Consider the following 17,320-nt stretch of genomic DNA (forward strand, 5'->3'; position numbering starts at 1 on the left):
CCCACCAGCTCTAGTCAACCATTAATCTACTTGCTATGGAGAATTGAGTTTTGAATGGGAACCAAATACCTCTTGATGAAAGTGATTTGGGTGTGTTGGCATGAAGTCGGAAATGGATAACTGTTCCAATCTGTTCTTCTATTGCTGTAACAAAATACCTAAAACCAGGTAATTTGTAAAGCATAGAGGTCTGTTTGGCTCACAGTTCTGGAAGCTGGAAGTCCGAGAGCTTGGCATTGGCATTAACTCAGCATCTAGTGAAGGTTTCTTGCTGTATCATAACATGGCGGAGGATATCACAAGCAAGACAGAGTAAGCCACTAGCTCAGATCTTTTTTTCTCTTCTAAGCCACAGATGTCACTGTGAGGAACCCATCCTCATGACTTTATCCAGTCCTAATTACTTCCCAAAGGCCCTCCTGTAAATACCACTGACATATGAATTTGGGAATTAACATGAACATTTGGGGAATACATTCAAGTTGTAGCAGGTATGTTGGTTTGAAGATGGGAATGGTCACCCAAGAGTGGTCTTAATGAAGAATGTGGAAAAATGAGAATGGTGTGGTGAGCTGTTGAGCCCACAGGCTGATTCATGCCAGAGTTTGAATTTTAATGAATCAACCAGTCATCAAAAATGTAATGAAGTCCTGTATGCAGAGTTATTTCTATGCAAAGAAGATGCAACTCATTGGCGAGCTGATGTAGGTTCTGGAACCTGGGACAGACATACTCAGAATGGCATTGGATGCAACTAGGTTCTGCCTTCTGGGTGACTGGGTGGAAGTGTGGTGAGGTGGAGGCCTGCGGCCCTGCACTCTTCTGCCACTTGTCTGAAGGGAAGTCATGTGGTAACCACCATTGAAGATGGCTTCTGTCCTCCTCCCCGACTTTCATCAAGGGTACACTTTTTTTGTGGGCGGGGGGAAGGTAGGGGACTGGTTATGTTGCCCTCTGAGCCCAGGAAATTATGTAGTCCGAACTTGATGGGGGCAACCTTGTAAAATTATTATCTGTAACAAATAAGCAAGCAAATCAATAAAAGCAACAATGTAAGAAGAGGAGGAGGGACTGAGGTTGTGGCTCAGTGGTAGAGCGCTTGCCTAACATGTGTGAGGTACTGGGTTCGATCCTCAGCAACATATAAAAAAATAAATAAACAAAATAAAGGTATTGTGTCCATCTACAACTAAAAATTTAAAAAAAAAAAAAAGAAGAGGAGGAGAAGAAGGAGAAGGAGAAGCAGAAGGAAGAAGAGGAGAAGGAGAAGGAGGACGAGAAGAAGAAAAGATTTAAATCTCTTGGCCAAAGATAGTTGTGGTGATTGTTAAAAACCCACACTGAGGCCAGGCAAGGTGGTGCATGCCTGTAATCCCAGTGGCTCCGGAGGCTGAGGCAAGGGGATTGTGAGTTCAAAGCCAGCCTCTGCAATTTAGTGAGGCCCTAAGCTATTTATCGAGACCCTGTCTCAAAATGTTAAAAAGAGCTGGGGATGTGGCTAGGTGGTTAAGCACCCCTGGGTTCAATGCCCAGTACCAAATCAAAATAAAACAGAAACTAAAACAAACAAACAAAGAACCATCACACTGAGTCTTATGTGGTGGCTAACATCTGTGATTCTAGAGACTGGGGAAGATCTGGGGGTCATCATTTGTTTGATTCTTTGTTATAGGTACTAATTCTAAAAGCTTGCCCCCAGAGTGGGCAACTCAGTGAAACCCTGCCTCTAAATAAAATCAAAATAGAGCTGGAGATGTGGCTCAGTGGTTGAGTGCCCCTGAGTTCAATCCCCAATATGGGGGAAAAAAAATGTATCTAAACTGGGTCAATCTTGCACACCTGTAATCCCAGTGACTTGGGAGGCTGAGGCAGGAGGATCCCAAGTTTAAGGCCAGGCTCAACAAATTAGTGAGGTTCTCAGCTAATAAGCGAAATCCTGCCTCAAAATAGAAAATACAAAGAACTGTGGATGTAGCTCAGTGGGAAAGTGCCCCTGGGTTCAATCATCAGTACCAAAAAAACAAAAACAAAAACAAAAACAAAAAATTACACTGAGTATCAGAGCCCCTCCAGCCCCTGCTGGATCCTGGCAGGAATCAGGAGTAGCTACACCTTCCAGAATGGCATCTTTTCATCCCTCTCTGAGGAGCTAAGGGAAAGTGGACAAGGGACAAGTGAATTGGGCAACAGCCAACTGCTGGCTCTTTCTTTCCTGTCCTGATTGCTCATAGTTCAGCAGCCTGGTAGCTAGAGAATGTTTTCAACCTGGAACCTCAGGGTTTCTGTTTGGCTCTACATTGGTAGTGCCTCTTGCTGATTCTGCCCAGCCTGGTAGACTAGGTTATCTGCCTGGCTCCAGCCTAATTGATGTGTGGTTTGCAGGTAATGAATTTACATCATTGGCATGTTTATCTTGATTCTCTGTCTTCTTTTCCCGATCCTCAGAGAAAGAATTGCTTCAGGTTTCAGCGCAGTTTCCAGGGGAGCAGGTGATTTTGTACATTCAAATGCTCTACCCATCAGAGGGTCATTATTTGTATAGCTCCCCACTCTGGCCCTGCCCTATGTAGGGAGCACAGGGAGTGTGGGAGAGAGAAAGCTCCTGTCCTTCTGAACACAAAGCAACAAACAGATGCAAAGGAGACCTGTTATTGTTTAGCTTACTAAGAAGTCAGTGCTGGATAGGGTTAACTAGCAAACACTTCTACTGACCCAGAATTCCTTGAGGGCAGGGACCAAGTCCTACTTCATACCAAGTTTTCTGCTAAGCGCCTTAAGTACATGATTACACTTAATCCTCCCAACAAACCCCTGAGGTACGTTTTACAGCTGGGAAACCTGAAGTTCAGAGATTAACTTGCTCCTGGACAAACAGAAGTGTTGCTGGGTTTTGGACCATGTTCTTTTGATTCCAAAGCCTGAGTTCTTCACAGTTCCATCTCCCAAGGCCTGGCAGCCGCAGGTCCCTGCATGCTTGAGCATGTGTGCATATGGAGAAGTTGGTTCTGGCGGAAGGCAGAGAAGGCCACTGAGGAGACATGCATGGGGGGTTGTGAGAGCACAGCAGTGTTTGGCAATGCCCAGGGTGCAGGTGGACTGCCCTGGGAGAAACAGCCTGCCATTGGCTGTAGATATGGTTTCTAGATTAAAATAATTTGTGGAAACTGAGATGGTAGAGATGAAGTCCTGGGGGCTGATTCAACACTGGCCAGGTTCCTCTGTGGGAGTTGGTATTTCAAGAGTTTCCATGTGGTTATGCACTTGAATGTGTTGATTACGCATGAGGCAAGACATAAGGATAAACATGGGGCAGATTAACAGGTGAGAATTCTGCTCTTCTTGATTGGTTTCTCCCAGGTGCTGTGTAGCCTCCAGTTGCTCTGCTGGTCACTGATAATGGCTTCTACTGTGCTCATTTTTCATTAAGGCATCTGAATGGCTAAGCTGCCAGTGGGGAATTTTCTTCCTGACCCCAGTGGGAGAGTTGTCTGACCTTGGATCAGGTGTCTAGATGTAGAGCCCAAGCTGGCCTGGTTGCTGGGTGCTGTGAGTACAGAGCTTTAGGAAGGCTGGGGCTTTTCCTGGGGCCTTTGCTCTTGTGATTGTTTTCTGTGTAGTTCAAATCAGTGTGTGACTTTCCAAGGGCTATGGTACCCAGTGTATAGGAGGAATAGCTTTTAATTGTCTGGGGGGGGGGTGCCTAGAAACTCTCTACTCATGATTTTGGAGCTAGAGGAAACTTCTTTCTCTCAGAAGATATGATAAAACATTTCTGAGGGACACAGAACAGAAAATTGAACATGGAGTTTAAAGTGGAAGGAAGGACACAGATGGAGATGCTGAGAGCTACACAATGGACCGCCACCCCTGTGCCACCAAAGGCAGCCACATGACACATCCAAGAGATAGTCCTGATTTCAGATACTCTCTTCTGTTGTATGTTTCTGGAATCTTGGCCTTATTAGTTCAAAATCATCCTTAGAAAAATACCTCTGTGCCTTAGCTGAGGCTAGTGGAGGAAGAGGAGAGGGGTAAAGAGGACCAGGGGTAGTTCCTTTGAAGCCTCAATAGACCTTTTTGATTAGAGAGTGTGAAGCCTTTTCTTCTTCATTTTTTGCAGATTCTGTGACAGGGCTGAGGCTGTGGTCACTCAACTCTGATGAGATAAAGAAATGAGGTGACCAGTCACATCATGGTGGCAGAAATGAGGTGACCAGTCACATCATGGTGGCAGAAATGAGGTGACTAGGCACTGGCTGGACTCAGGCCTGTGACCTAAGGTGTTGGCCAATTTCAGCTTGACCCGTCATCACATCTCTCTGGAAGGTCCTTTTTTAAGGTCTCTGCACGTCAGCACTTTGCTGTGGTGAAGCCTGTTCCCAGCCTGAGGCTTCTGCCTCCAATCTGACCACAGAGGTTTGCAGCCTTGGTTGGTAAATGTAACCAGGAAATAACAGGGCTGAGGAGCAAACTAGAAAAGCAAATAACAGCCCACTTGGTTTTTCCCCTCTTTTGCAACCATGGAAAAAGAATTTGCCTGGGGACCCAGTTTGGGGCTGGTAACTGCGATGTATGATTTGTCCCTGGAACTCAGGCCGGAGTGAGGTCTTCAGGGGTATTCATGCAACTGTGATATTTAGAGGTGGGTCCTTTGGGAGGTGATCACTGTTAGGTAAGGTCATTAGGTGGAGTCCCCCTCAACTGAATCCTGATGGCTTTATAAGAAGAGGGACAAAAACCAAATAGACATACCTGCCTGCTCCCTGTCTCTTGCCATGTAATACTCTGTGCCATGTTGGGATTCTTTTAGCAAAAAGGCTATCACTTGATGCAAGCCCTTTAACCTCTAGAGCTGTGAGTTAAATAAAACTCTTTTAAACAAAGGTAGCGGGCCTCAGATATTTAGTTGTAGTTGGACACAATATCTTTATTTTACTTATTTATCTTTATGTGGTGCTGAGGATCGAACCCAGAGTCTGGCATGTGCTCAGCGCTGTACTGCTGAGCCACAACTCCAGCCCTCAGGTATTTAGTTACAGTAATGAAAAACTGACTACAGCAGGAATTCTTGCAATATTTGCCCCAACAAATAGGAAAACACAGGAAGACAATGGATGGTTAGTTTTGTGATATATTTTTGAGACGATGTTAGGATCTTCTAGTTTATTGTCTTGAATAAATCATTTTTTATACTAAGAAGTAAACAAATATGTGTCTAATAAAATAGCTAGTTGTGAATTTTTTGGGTAATTGGAAAGAGGAAAATAGGTTGTAATTTTAACATGTTAATGGCATGTTTGGTGTATGGTCTTCTAGTGTTTTTATTTTTAATGTTTTTTTAGTTGTAGATGGACACAATACCTTTATTTATTTATCTTTATGTGGTGCTGAGGATCGAACCTAGTGTCTTACCTGTGCTAGGTGAGTGCTCCACCACTGAGCCATAACCCCAGCCCCCTCTTTTAGTATTTTTTTCTCATTCAGATTTTTTTTTCTTTTCTTTTGGTAGTGGGATTGAACTCAGGGAGCACTTGGCCACTGAGCCACATCCCCAGCCTTATTTTGGGTTTTATTTAGAGACAGGGACTAAGTTGCTTAGCACTTCGCCATTGCTGAGGCTGGCTTTGAACTCCTGATCCTCCTGTCCAGCCTCCAGAGTGGCTGGGATTACAGGGGTTCGCCACCGCGCCTGGCTCAGATTTTCTTTTTAATTGAGGGATTTTTCTTTTTGTTCTTCTGTAACTTGTTCCCATAGAAGGTAAGGGAGAACACTGGTCCAAAGGTTGAGGTTAAGTAACTCCAAAGGAAGAACAAGTTTTTTTTTTTTTTTTAAATCTTTACTTTATTCTTTATTTTCTTATATACCAAGCCATTCTTCAGTGAACACCAACTGGGTGTCTTAAATTCAATTGAATTCTGATTCCATCTACCTAGAGATAGCATAATCCCACAGGTGACAGCTCAGCCCCACATGACCGCCCTCATTTAGATGCCAGTTTCAAGGCCCAGGTTGCCCGAACTTCTGACCAAATGGCTGTAAACTTGGACCTGATCCCCTCTTTGAATTTGACAAATTTGCTAAGATAGCTCACAGAACTCAGGGAAACACTTACATTTACCAGTTTATTATCAAAGACACAGATACACAGCCAGATGGGGAAGCCCATATGGCAAGGTGTGTGGTGCGGCAGGAATCTCTGCTCCTTCTGGGCATACCACCCTTCTGGCATCCCCCATGAGTTTAGCAATATAGAAGCTCAGCAAAGTTTGTTGCCCAAGAGTTTTGCAGTTTCATCTATAGTCCCCCACAACATCTACCTGTCACCATTTCCCCTTTTTTGGTGGGTCATTGGGTTGGGCTAAAAACCTATCTCTGGTGAGTGGCCCTATCCTGGAGTTATTCAGAATCCTTATCCTAAGTCACCCATTAGTATAATCTCAGTCTATCCAAAGGCTAGTTATGAATAAGAGATACTCCTATCTTGCTGGGTGTAGTGTGTATTCCTGCAATCCCAGAATCTCGGGAGGCCAAGTCAGGAGTATCACAAGTTCCTGGCCAGCTTGGGCAATTTAGCCAGATTATGACTCAGAAAATAAAAATGAAGAAGAGGGCTGGGGATGTGGCTCAAGCAGTAGCGTGCTTGCCTGGCATGCGTGCGGCCGGGGTTCGATCCTCAGCACCACATACCAACAAAGATGTTGTGTCCACCGAGAACTAAAAAATAAATATTAAAAAAAATTCTCTCTCTCTCTCACTCTCTCTTTAAAAAAAAATGAAGAAGAAGAAGAAGAACTGGGGGTATGGTGCAATGGTAAAAGGGCTTCTGGGTTCAATACCTAGTACTGAAAAAAACAAAACAAAAACCGAAAACCCAAAAACCAAACCAAAACAAAACTCTTATCACTCAGGAGATTCCAAGGGTTTTAGGAGCTCTGTGATAGGAGCTAGGGATAAAGGCTACATGTATTTCATATATACCACAGGCCACCTCTTGATCTTTGACCATAAATCCCTTATAATTAAAGGATTGTAACAGTTCAAAAATACTGGCTTATTACTAGTCCCATTCAAGTCATTAATAATTAGTCCAGCCTATCAATGTATCAAATGGAAATATCTCCCAGCGTGAGGACACTCAGGCTTGTAGTTTTCCATCTCACTTGTCAGGTCCAAAAGCAGGAGTGGTCTGAGCAATATAAAGCTTCATCTTTTCAGTTGCCTGGTCTAACAGGCTCATCTCTTGTTCTGAGGCGTTAATGTAGTATTGGATCTCCTTCATCAGTAAGACATTTATTTATTCTTCTACTCTCAGCTACTATGCCTCCTTCCACATTAATGCCCAGACTTTCTCACCTCTGGGAGGAGCATCAGGTTCAGCCACTCTTGGTCCAGGTTACTGGCAGCATGCTAGTCTGGTAAGTGCTGTCCCCATAGTCCACTCCCATTAATGTAGGTTAGGGTGACTCATGGGCTATCTTGACCACTAGGCAGTGCAACTCCAAACGTGCCAGATGAGGTGAGGGCACAATCTGCCCCATGAGATCTTAAAGAATTCTGACGTAAAAATTTAAAAATACAGTTGTAGTTTCGTGCTCAGAAATTAACCAGGTTTCTAGCACTTGGCATTGCAGCCTTGGTCAGTTGATCACTGTATCAAGTAGGAAAAAAAAAAAAAAAAGCAGGCTAGTATATGGTAAAGTATTTACTTAGCATGCATGAGGCCCTGACTTTGATCCCCAGCACCAAATCCCCAAAGTAAAAAAATATAGTCATCTGCTGAGGTTTGAATATCTTTCCCCAAAATTCATTCATTGGAAATTTAATATCCAAATTCATATATTTACGGTATATGGTGGGGCTTTAGGAGGTAATGAGGATTAGGTGAAGCTGTAAGGCTGGGCTGCATGATGACATTAGCATAAAGATAGTGATAACTTCTTAAGAAGTGAAATCCAAGATAGCAAGCTTGCTTCATCTTGTCATGTGATGCCCTCTGTCGTGTTACGATGTGGCAAAAAGACCCTTAATAGATGCTGAGCAGATGCCAGTGCCATGTTTTTGGGCTTCCAGTCTCCAGAATCATAAGCCAGATAAACTTCTATTCTTTGCGACATCTCTACTCATTATTGGATATTATGGACTCTGAAGTATATCCCTTCTTTTGAAGAAATGACAGTTGGCCATCCAAATTTGTGTGGTATACTCTGTTTCCATTCTTTTGTAGTACTCCGGGCATTTACATCTTCCGTCAGGGATGCAGTCCAGAGTCAGAGTCAGTTTCTGTTCCTGTCCAGGTTCCTGAGGCTACCAGCTTCAGTTTGACTTGCCAGCTGCGGGTAGGACCTCCCTTTTGGGGAATCTGCTGCAGAGCCATCTGCAATCTCTACTGCTCTCATTGGCAGATCAAACAGTTCTTATTGGCATTATGTGGCTCAGATGATATAAGATGCATCTCTGATCTCTGCATTGTTGCAGTACTTCCATGTTTCCTCATTTTATGGACCCAGGTGACCGTCTTACGTCAGTACATAAGGTCATCTGTTGTTTATACCAATCACCTTCTGAACGAACCTGATGGGCGTTACAGTGTGATACTCTAATGTGCCCTGTACCTTCTCATAGTGATTTCCTGGGGCCCTCCCCGACATTGGCATCTCTTTACTAAACCCAGGTTTCCATTGTGACATTTTCTGCTTGACCATGGGCCAGGCCATTGGACACTGCCCATGAGTGAATAAAAACTCAAACATGAGGATTTTACCATGCTTCACTTTTTCTATCACTGCTAAGAAAACAGCATACAATTCAACACAGAGTGGATCTACTTTCTGCAATCAGAGTGGCATCCTTCCAAACAGAATGTTGTTTCTTCTCCTTGGAGCTGCCCTCCCCCGCCCCCCCCAACCCAACAGGTCTTTGTTGGTTGGTTCAAAGTGATTTATAGAGCACAGTCCAAGTGATGATAGAATCTAGCCATTTTTCACACAGTTCTGGAGTCAATTCGAAGGGTAAAAGCTCCTGTTCCTGAATATCTCCTCCTTGTGTTCCCTAAGTAGCATGATCCTGTATAAACCATCCAAATTCTTTAGTCCAAATCCCCAATTGTTATTGTTGGGAGGTGCTCCCAGGCTTTTGCCATAAGCTCCAGTCTAGGCTCCACACAGGGCTATCAAGGGAGAATTTGTCCACACCAGCAATCCCGCATCTACTTTACACTGTGTGGACTTGGGCAATCTTACTGGTTCCAATGAATATGACTCAGAGGACAGACTTGCATGCCTCTGTCTTATAATGCTAGGTAGGGGAAACATTTCCCAGTCATATACAGGTACTTACTTATAATCAGATGAAAAAGATGCAACTATTTCACATAAAAGCTGTTCAAGAATGTCAATTCTCCCACAAAGTTTACCTTAATCCTATCAACCCTAATTTTTCCCTAGTAGGATTTTATTAACAGGTTTTAGCTTTACATTACTCTATAGGGGAAGTATTTCCAACCAGATGTAATATCCATTCCTATAAAACATTCAGGTAAAAGAGATACAACTTTATATAAAGCTTGTTTAAACATTCCAACTTTAGTACTCTCATCAACCCTCACACATTTATGCTCTTCTGCTCCCGATGCAGCCCATATCAGGGATTGATTCATGGGTCTTGATGTCATAGCACATGAGGCTTCTGTATCACGGAGTCTCGAGAGCTCTCCCACCGCAACTTCTACTACCATTTTACCCTTTCTTGTGCAAAAGGCTTGGGGTCTCCAAGGGGTTCAGCTAAGGGACCCTATCCTTTATTTCATCTTGATTTATCTGTTTATTATCTAGGGCAATTTTAGTTTAGATTTCCCATTGCAGTCTTTGTCTTCTGATGTTTAAAATTATTCCAAACTGGAGCAAACACATCTGGAAACCTGTAATGTTGGGGGACCAACAGGAGCACCCTTTGGTCCTCCCAACCTTTGATAGTATTATATCAGACCTTTGCTTCAAACCCATCAATGTTTGTTTAATTCTTCCTGCTTCTTAGTAACCATCTAAAGAGTTCCAAAGCCCTGGGATTCCTCCCTTTCTTTTTCCTCTTTTTCATCTTATTCACTCTCACTTCAGATGCCAACTCCGCGTCAGGCCACCCATATTTCTGATCCAACAGCTATCAACTGGGGGTCCTGATCCCCTTCTTGGATTCAGTGAATTTGTTAGGATGGCTCACAGAAGTCAGGGAAATATTTTATCTGTTTATTATGAAAGCATGCAAATGAATAGCCAAATGAAGAGGTACATGGGGTGAGGTAGGGGGTGGGGAGGAGGTTGATGACCTTCAGTGCTCTTTCTGGGCACACTGCCCTCCCAGCACTTCCACAAGTTCAGTAACCCTGCTGCCCAAGAGTTGCAAATTGTGTAACTCACGAGTTTTTATAGAGCTTGATCTCCAGCCATCCCCCACCCACCACTTCCCTTTTCTTGGAGATTTAGAAACCTAACCCACTAATCTCCAATCACTTGGTCTTTCTGTGACTGGTCCCTTTCTGAGATATCTGTGGGCTCCATCCCAAGTCACTGCATTAGCATAAACTCAGGTTTTATCAAAGGGGCTTATTATGAATGTCAAAAGACACACTTTTCACTATCACTCTGGAGATTCCATGCGACAGGAAGCAGAAACAAAGACCAATAATATTAAATGTTGTAGCACAGGAGGACATTTCTGGAGCACTGTTTCTGGAGAAGCTATCAGGCTGAGAATGTTTCTCCAGGCAGGGGAGGGGGAAGAGCTCTGGCAGATGTTTGTGCTCAGCCTTTTCCCGATGGTCTCTGACCTCCAAGCATGTCATGCCAGGCTGACCCTCAGAGCAGTGTGCCTTGATCTAGCAGCATTTTTATTCTGGCTGGGTCACTGCACTCCAAAGCTCTTTCTGACCTTTTGTTGATTCTCAGGGTTGGATGTAATAGCAGCAATAAAGGTTATTTTGAACAGGGTGGAGCTTCTCCAGGAAATAGTTTGCCCTCAGCTTGGGGGATAACAAGTGCTTTCTCCACCTGCGTCAACGGTGAACTGTTTCTTCTTGACTAAAAAACCTCATTTAAAGCAATCGACCCAGGAAAGAAGATTGTATTGCCTCTGTGGGTTGCCCCTTTCTATGATTTCAAGTTGTTCTTTTGAGAAAGATCTAATTGAAGTTCCCTGTGATACAATTTAGATGGAAGATAATATTTTTTCCAAGACTCATTATTAGTAATCTGGGCTGTTGCTTCCAGATTTTGAGGAAAGGCCTGACTTTATACTAACATTTACTTACACACCTGTCCACCTCTTGGCAGAATTTTCAGCCACTATCAGCCATGTATGCTAGAAGACAGTATAGTATTAGAGGTGAATGGAGGATGTGGCCTGCCCATTTAGAAAGTTCTTAGAAACACTGAAGACTCATCTCTCTTTGAAGTGCCTTCTCTGGATTGTTTCCCAGAATGTCTCTATTGATTGTCAGTGTGTAATCCTGAATTTCACCGTCAGAGAGATTTGGCTGACAGTGTAGATAACTCAGGAGAGATAATGCCCACTGTTAGACAAATACTTATTTATTCACATTTTAAAATTTTGTGTATTTTAAAATTTAAATATTTATTACATATTTGCTGGGCAATGGCTCCAGGCTTGGTGCTTGGGATACAGAGATGGATACATGGTCCCTCCATTGAGGAGCTCACAACTAAGTGTGGAAGATAGTTTTAGTAGAATAAGGTATTCAGACTAAATCATGTGTGTTAGCTGATAAAATACCTGAGAAAACCAACTTAGAGGAGTCGAGATTTATTTTGGCTCATGGTTTCAGAGACGTTAGCCTGTGGTCAATGGGCTCCATTCTTTTGGGCCGGAGGTGAGGCGGAACACCAAGGCAGAAGGGCGTGGCAGAGCAAAGCTGCTTACCTCATGGTAACTGAGAAGCAGAGAAAGAACAAGGAGGGGACCAGGGACAAGGTATACCCTTCCAGGGCATATCCTCAGTGACCCACTTCTTCCCTCTGTGCCATCAGAATAAGGATCTGTCAGTGGACTGATCCACTGATGAGGTCGGAGCCCTCATGATCCAATCCCTTCCCCAAAGCCCCATCTCTGGTCATTGCTGCACTGAGGACCAAGCCTTCAATATATGAGCCTTCAGAGGACATTCCAGATCCAAACCATAAAACGTGGGATTTACACTAAAACATGAAAACAAAATAGGTCTCAGGGAAGGCTCTGCTGGGCAGGAGAGGAGAGCAGGGTCAGAGGCCATGATTTGACACCATACCACCTTAGTTCATGTATATTCAGCTCCCACCTGGAAGCCCCTGATTCTTCATCTCTCTCAGAGAATCCATTCTGTGGTGGATGGTATTTGTGAGATCATTTCAACCTTGAGGAAACCAAGAAGCCTAAGGCCACCAAGCTGGTTGGTGACAAAGGTGGGTCCAAAATATAGATCTCTCACCTGTACTGTCCAATTTATTTCTCATGGAGCCTCTCTTTGCACCGTCCAGAGTCATATCTTTAATCAGTGAGCCATGATGCTCCTGCAGACCTCGTAGCCTTTTCTTTGGGAACAAGGGGATGGTTTTCCTAGGACAACTGTCCCGACACTAGTCTTAGAGACCAGTTGAGGGAGCAGGGGATAGAGACTTCAGTTCTGTTAATTTTCTTCCTCTGTGGCCCCAGGAAGGTAAACTCAATCTCCATGGGCTTCAACAAAATTATAAAATAAAGAGTAGACATTTTCATTTCTTCTTGTAAGGCAAAAGTTAGTATATGTGCCTGAAGAATTATGTTGATTTTTTCATTTGTTAATAAAAGGAAGCCGGGTACAGGGGCGCAAGTAATCTCAGCTCTGGACACTGAGGCAGGAGGATGGCAAGTTCAAAGCCAGCCTCAGCTACAGTGAGGTAATAAGCAACTGCATGAGACCCTGTATCTAAATAAAATACAAAATAGGGCTTGACACTTGACCAGTGAGCCACATCCCCAGCCCTATTTTGTATTTTATTTAGTGATAGTTGCTTAGTGCCTCACTAAATTGCTGAGGCTGTCTTTGAACTTGTGATCCTCCTGCCTCCGCTTTCTGAGCTGCTGGGATTACAGGTGTGTGCCACTGCGCCCAACTGATCCCTCTTCTGATCTATATTGATAGTTACTGGAAAATGATGTGTAAGTCTAGATTTATAATTTGGAGACCACTCTTACCTGTCTTTTCCTTCAGTGATGGCCTGCTCAAAGTCCTGACTTCTTATTTCTCCTCCTTTTCTTTTCGCTTCATTTCTTTTTCTCTTCCTAAACCTACATACTATCTTTGGTCAGGTTCATCCAAGCCTTTGGCTTTAATGATTCTGTTTTATGTTGACTGACTTTCTCCATCCTTTGCTGCTATAACAGAGTGCCTGGGACTGAGTAATTTATAAAGGATAGAAATTTACTTTCTTAAAGTTCTGGTTCCAAGGTCAAGACACTGGCATCTAACAAAGGTCTTTCTGCCCTATCCTTCAGAGGAAGGAATACTTTGTCCTCACATGGCAGAAGGCAGAATGGCAAAACGGCAAAGGGGCCCATGGTGCCCTTTTGTTTTGACATTAATCCTACCTAGATTTTAACATGTGTATTGGAGGAAACATTCAAAGTGTAGCATGACTCTTCCATTTGCATCTCCTACCTCATCTCTTTCTTTGCTGGGTCTTAGGCTCATTTCTACCTCGCTAATGCACATTTCCATTGGAATTTTCATCAGAGTTTTGTTTGTTTTCTGTAGAGCTTATCATCTTTTCCTCCAATCCAGTTCCTCCTACTCTGTACTTTTTGATATGAGGAGGCTTCCCCCTCAGAAGGAATGTTCTTCGGTCTACCTTCTCACCCCTTCTCTGTTGCCATCTCTCATGTATAGTTTAAAAGCATCTTCCTAACTGGTCTCCTTGACACCCTTACATCTCCTCCTCTTTAGTTCTGCACTCTGCAGCTAGAGTGGGCTGTGTGTCCATCTCTGTTCTTCTTCCTACCTCATGTATTGCCACTCTAGCCAGACCTCTAAGTTCATTGAAGAGATACTCCCATGTTTCCAGGTCTTCATAGACATTGCTTCTTAAGACTCAGCTCCTCTTACAACCCTGATCCACAATGCCACTCTAAGGCCTTCTTCTCCTTTGGCATAGTTCATTAGCCTTTCCTCCAGGTAGTATTTCTTGACTCAGGTATCACCTATATATTCCTGCAGCTTCCTGAGCCAAGATGGGATAGCATGCTCACACTGTATCTTTTACCCGATCCTAAACTGTGAAGTCAGAGTTTATTTCATTTTGGCGCCTGCTAAGCATTTTGCATGAAACATGGTGGGGAGCTCAGTAAACATGTATTTAGGGAATGAATAAAGAATTGAGTGATGAAAGCATATAAGGAAATTTGATTTTCATGGAATTCTAATATAAATCATTTTGCAAAGCAAGACTTTTGAAGCTGAATAATTACCCCCCATATGCCACACATGTAAATCTAGATAATTATGTATTGGATTTTTTGTCTGTTTAAAACCTGGCTTGTTTCTTTCTGTATTTTATTTCTTTGTCCTGTTTGTGTCCCCCATTAGACTGTAAGTGCCCAGAGACCTGAGACTGCTATTCTTCTAAGGGTGGTTGTTATTCAGAGGAGCCAGATTTGAAGTAGGCAGGTGAGAGTGCTTGACCTTACCTACAAAGAGGCTCTGGCAAGTAAGAGCACGCTGGGAGTGATATTGTGTCTGGCAGTTGACCCAGGGCCCTGACATAGTGTGCAAATATCAGTTAGGTACACCCCCCCCCACACACACACACAGGCTCATTGTGGCTTTGAAGGGTATTTATTTTTGGAGCTGTGGTTGCCTTGGCAACAACACTTTTTCTCATCTTCTCCTTCCAGGTCGAGGCAACAGTTGTTCCTTCTGCAGGGAAGAAGCATTTTGGAGCAGATGCATCCTTCTTTCCAACTTCCTGCCCCCCTAATTGATCCAACAACTGTTTACTGAATACATACAAAGTGCCAGGTTATTGTTCTTGACACTGGAAATACTAGTAGACAAAATAGATTCTGCCCTAGTAGATTTTACATCCTAGTAATGGTGGAGAGACAGTGGGCAAAAATCATAATGCAACATTAGTTCCAGTTTATTTAAATTCAAATTATTTGGGCACATCACTGAAAAGAAGTTGATTTGTTTCCTAATATTTAGAAATTAGGAATTATGGGACTTGGGATGTGACTCAGCAGTAGACGCTCGCCTAGCATGTGTGAGACCCTGGTTTCAATCCTCAGTACCACATAAAAATAAATAAAATAAAGGTATTGTATTCAACTACAATTGAAAAATAAAATACTTTTTTTAAAAAAAGTTTTTAAAAAACCAGAAATAAGGACTTGTAAGAGATAGAGTCTTCTTCCACCGTTTTGAAGAAACTGGAAATTTAGATCTCAGAAAAATAAATCTCAGTCTTCGTGCTTACTCCTAGCATGCATGAAGCCCTGGGTTCAATGTCACAGGGAGGAGCTGGTGGCTGACTGTGGGAAGCTGACTGACCCTTCACGAAGAGAGGGACTTAATTTGATTTGGTGTGGGCATTTTGGAATGCAGACACATTTGTTGCTCTGACATAGCCCAAGACCTTGGGAGATGATGAAATTAAACTGGGTCCGTCTCTGCAGCTGTCAGATGCCAAAGCAGTTGTTCTGCTGGTGTTTGTGGGAGACAGTTGGCCCTCGTGGGAGCCAAGAGTCAAAGGGCTGCCTGGCCCTTTATCACCCAATGTAACACCAGCCTTGAAGGCAGGCAGTGGATGGAAATTTATTGAGCCACCATAGAACGGGAGCTTGAACTGACTCCAAGGGGGAAGGCAGAAGAGAAAGAAGAGACACTGACACCTGCTGTGGGCTGCTTCCCTCAGGAATGGTAAAGAATGGCACCCACATGGACACAAATGAAAACAATGTGGGCAATAGCCATTTATCGTAATCTCTTAATTTGGGTAGCATTTATTCTTCTTAAAGCAATTAACCAGGCCCTGGGCTCAGGAAATGCATGATCAGAATATAATTGTTCTTGATATTTGCCCCAGGACTTACCCTGGTGCCTGGCACACACCAGGCCCTCCAATGATAAACTTGGGGCATGACAATTCATTGCGTCATTTGTTCCTGCATCCTGTGGGGCAGATGTAATGAGAGTGCCCACCTGGTCCTTAAGGAATTGAAACTCCAAAGCATATCCACATCCATACAACTAAGTAATGACAGAAACCAGACTCAAAAGGAGGCGGTGACATGTACTTTCAATTCAGCCCTCTGTCCATATTGTTCAGTTCATGTACCTATCTGACATTATACTGGAGGCTTAGACCTAAGTCCTGACAATGTGGCCAATTAAAATCCACAGGACATGGAACATAAAGGCCAAACTTTAAAACCAGCTATTTCAGCATGCCTTCACTCTTTTAAAGCTGCAGCTCCTGTGAAAAGCTTTGACTAGATTTTACCTCCCCCTGTTCCCCTTCTCAGTTGGAGGGACACATTAAACATTCATGCTGCCAGAGAGAGGAGAGTCCAAATATCACCAGTACGTGTTGCTTGGCTGCTGTGTGCTGGCCATTGAGTTTCGGATGGCCTCTGTTCTTAAAGGAGTTAGTCTGGTTTATTGCTAATCTCTTCCTTTGTTCAACAGCAGATTTTTATTCAGCATTCATTAGGCATTTGATGCCCATTATTACAAATAAATGCTAAGGTTTAAAATGTGACAAATGTCTCTGAGGATAGCAGTAATTGTCTTGTGGGTCATCCTGGTAAATTAGTTGTGATGAACCCCCTCTCTAGAAGACCTTCCTTAGTAAATGGAGTTGGACACTTTGTCTTAGGAAAGCAGAAGCAATTTACTCTCACAGGAGGACCTAGTTCATTTATATCACAAAATAGGTGAAGGTGGCCAGTGCTTTGTTGATTGAGACATTCTCTACAGAAAAATAAATCTCAGTCTTTGTGCTTACTACCTAGCATTCATGAAGCCCTGGGTTCAATTCCCAGCACTGTGAAAAAAAATTTTTTTTGTGTGTGTGTGCGTGTGTGTCTTACAAGCACTGTTGAAGTAAAGGATTCAAAATTTAGATATTTGAGGTTGTCTGTATGTTTTTCTGATCTTATCCCTTGCAGCAACAAAGAATCTAAAGTTCTAGAGCAGCTTCCCCCAGTGGACTACTAGCTTAAGACTTCTTTGGGAGGACAGGTTTGCAAATGATTACTTTTTTAAAAAGAATAATTTATAGTAGATGAACACAATAC

At 43.2% G+C, this 17,320-nt stretch overlaps 1 protein-coding gene across 23 annotated transcripts in view; it reads left to right on the forward strand.

Annotated features, from left to right (window-relative positions):
* Positions 1-17,320, forward strand: part of Gramd1b (GRAM domain containing 1B) — a 273,207-nt gene that overhangs the window by 72,646 nt on the left and 183,241 nt on the right. The window contains exon 2 of one of the 23 annotated variants that reach the window (XM_040285437.2): positions 14,918-17,149. The exons of the other annotated variants lie outside the window; for them this stretch is intronic. Coding sequence (XP_040141371.1) covers positions 14,918-15,023 — 106 coding nt within the window. The 3' untranslated portion in view covers positions 15,024-17,149. Of the gene's footprint in view, positions 1-14,917; positions 17,150-17,320 lie in introns of those variants that run through there. 23 annotated transcript variants of the gene reach the window in all.

This window comes from Ictidomys tridecemlineatus, chromosome 4, assembly GCF_052094955.1.
Source record: "Ictidomys tridecemlineatus isolate mIctTri1 chromosome 4, mIctTri1.hap1, whole genome shotgun sequence".
Classification (NCBI taxonomy): domain Eukaryota; kingdom Metazoa; phylum Chordata; class Mammalia; order Rodentia; family Sciuridae; genus Ictidomys; species Ictidomys tridecemlineatus.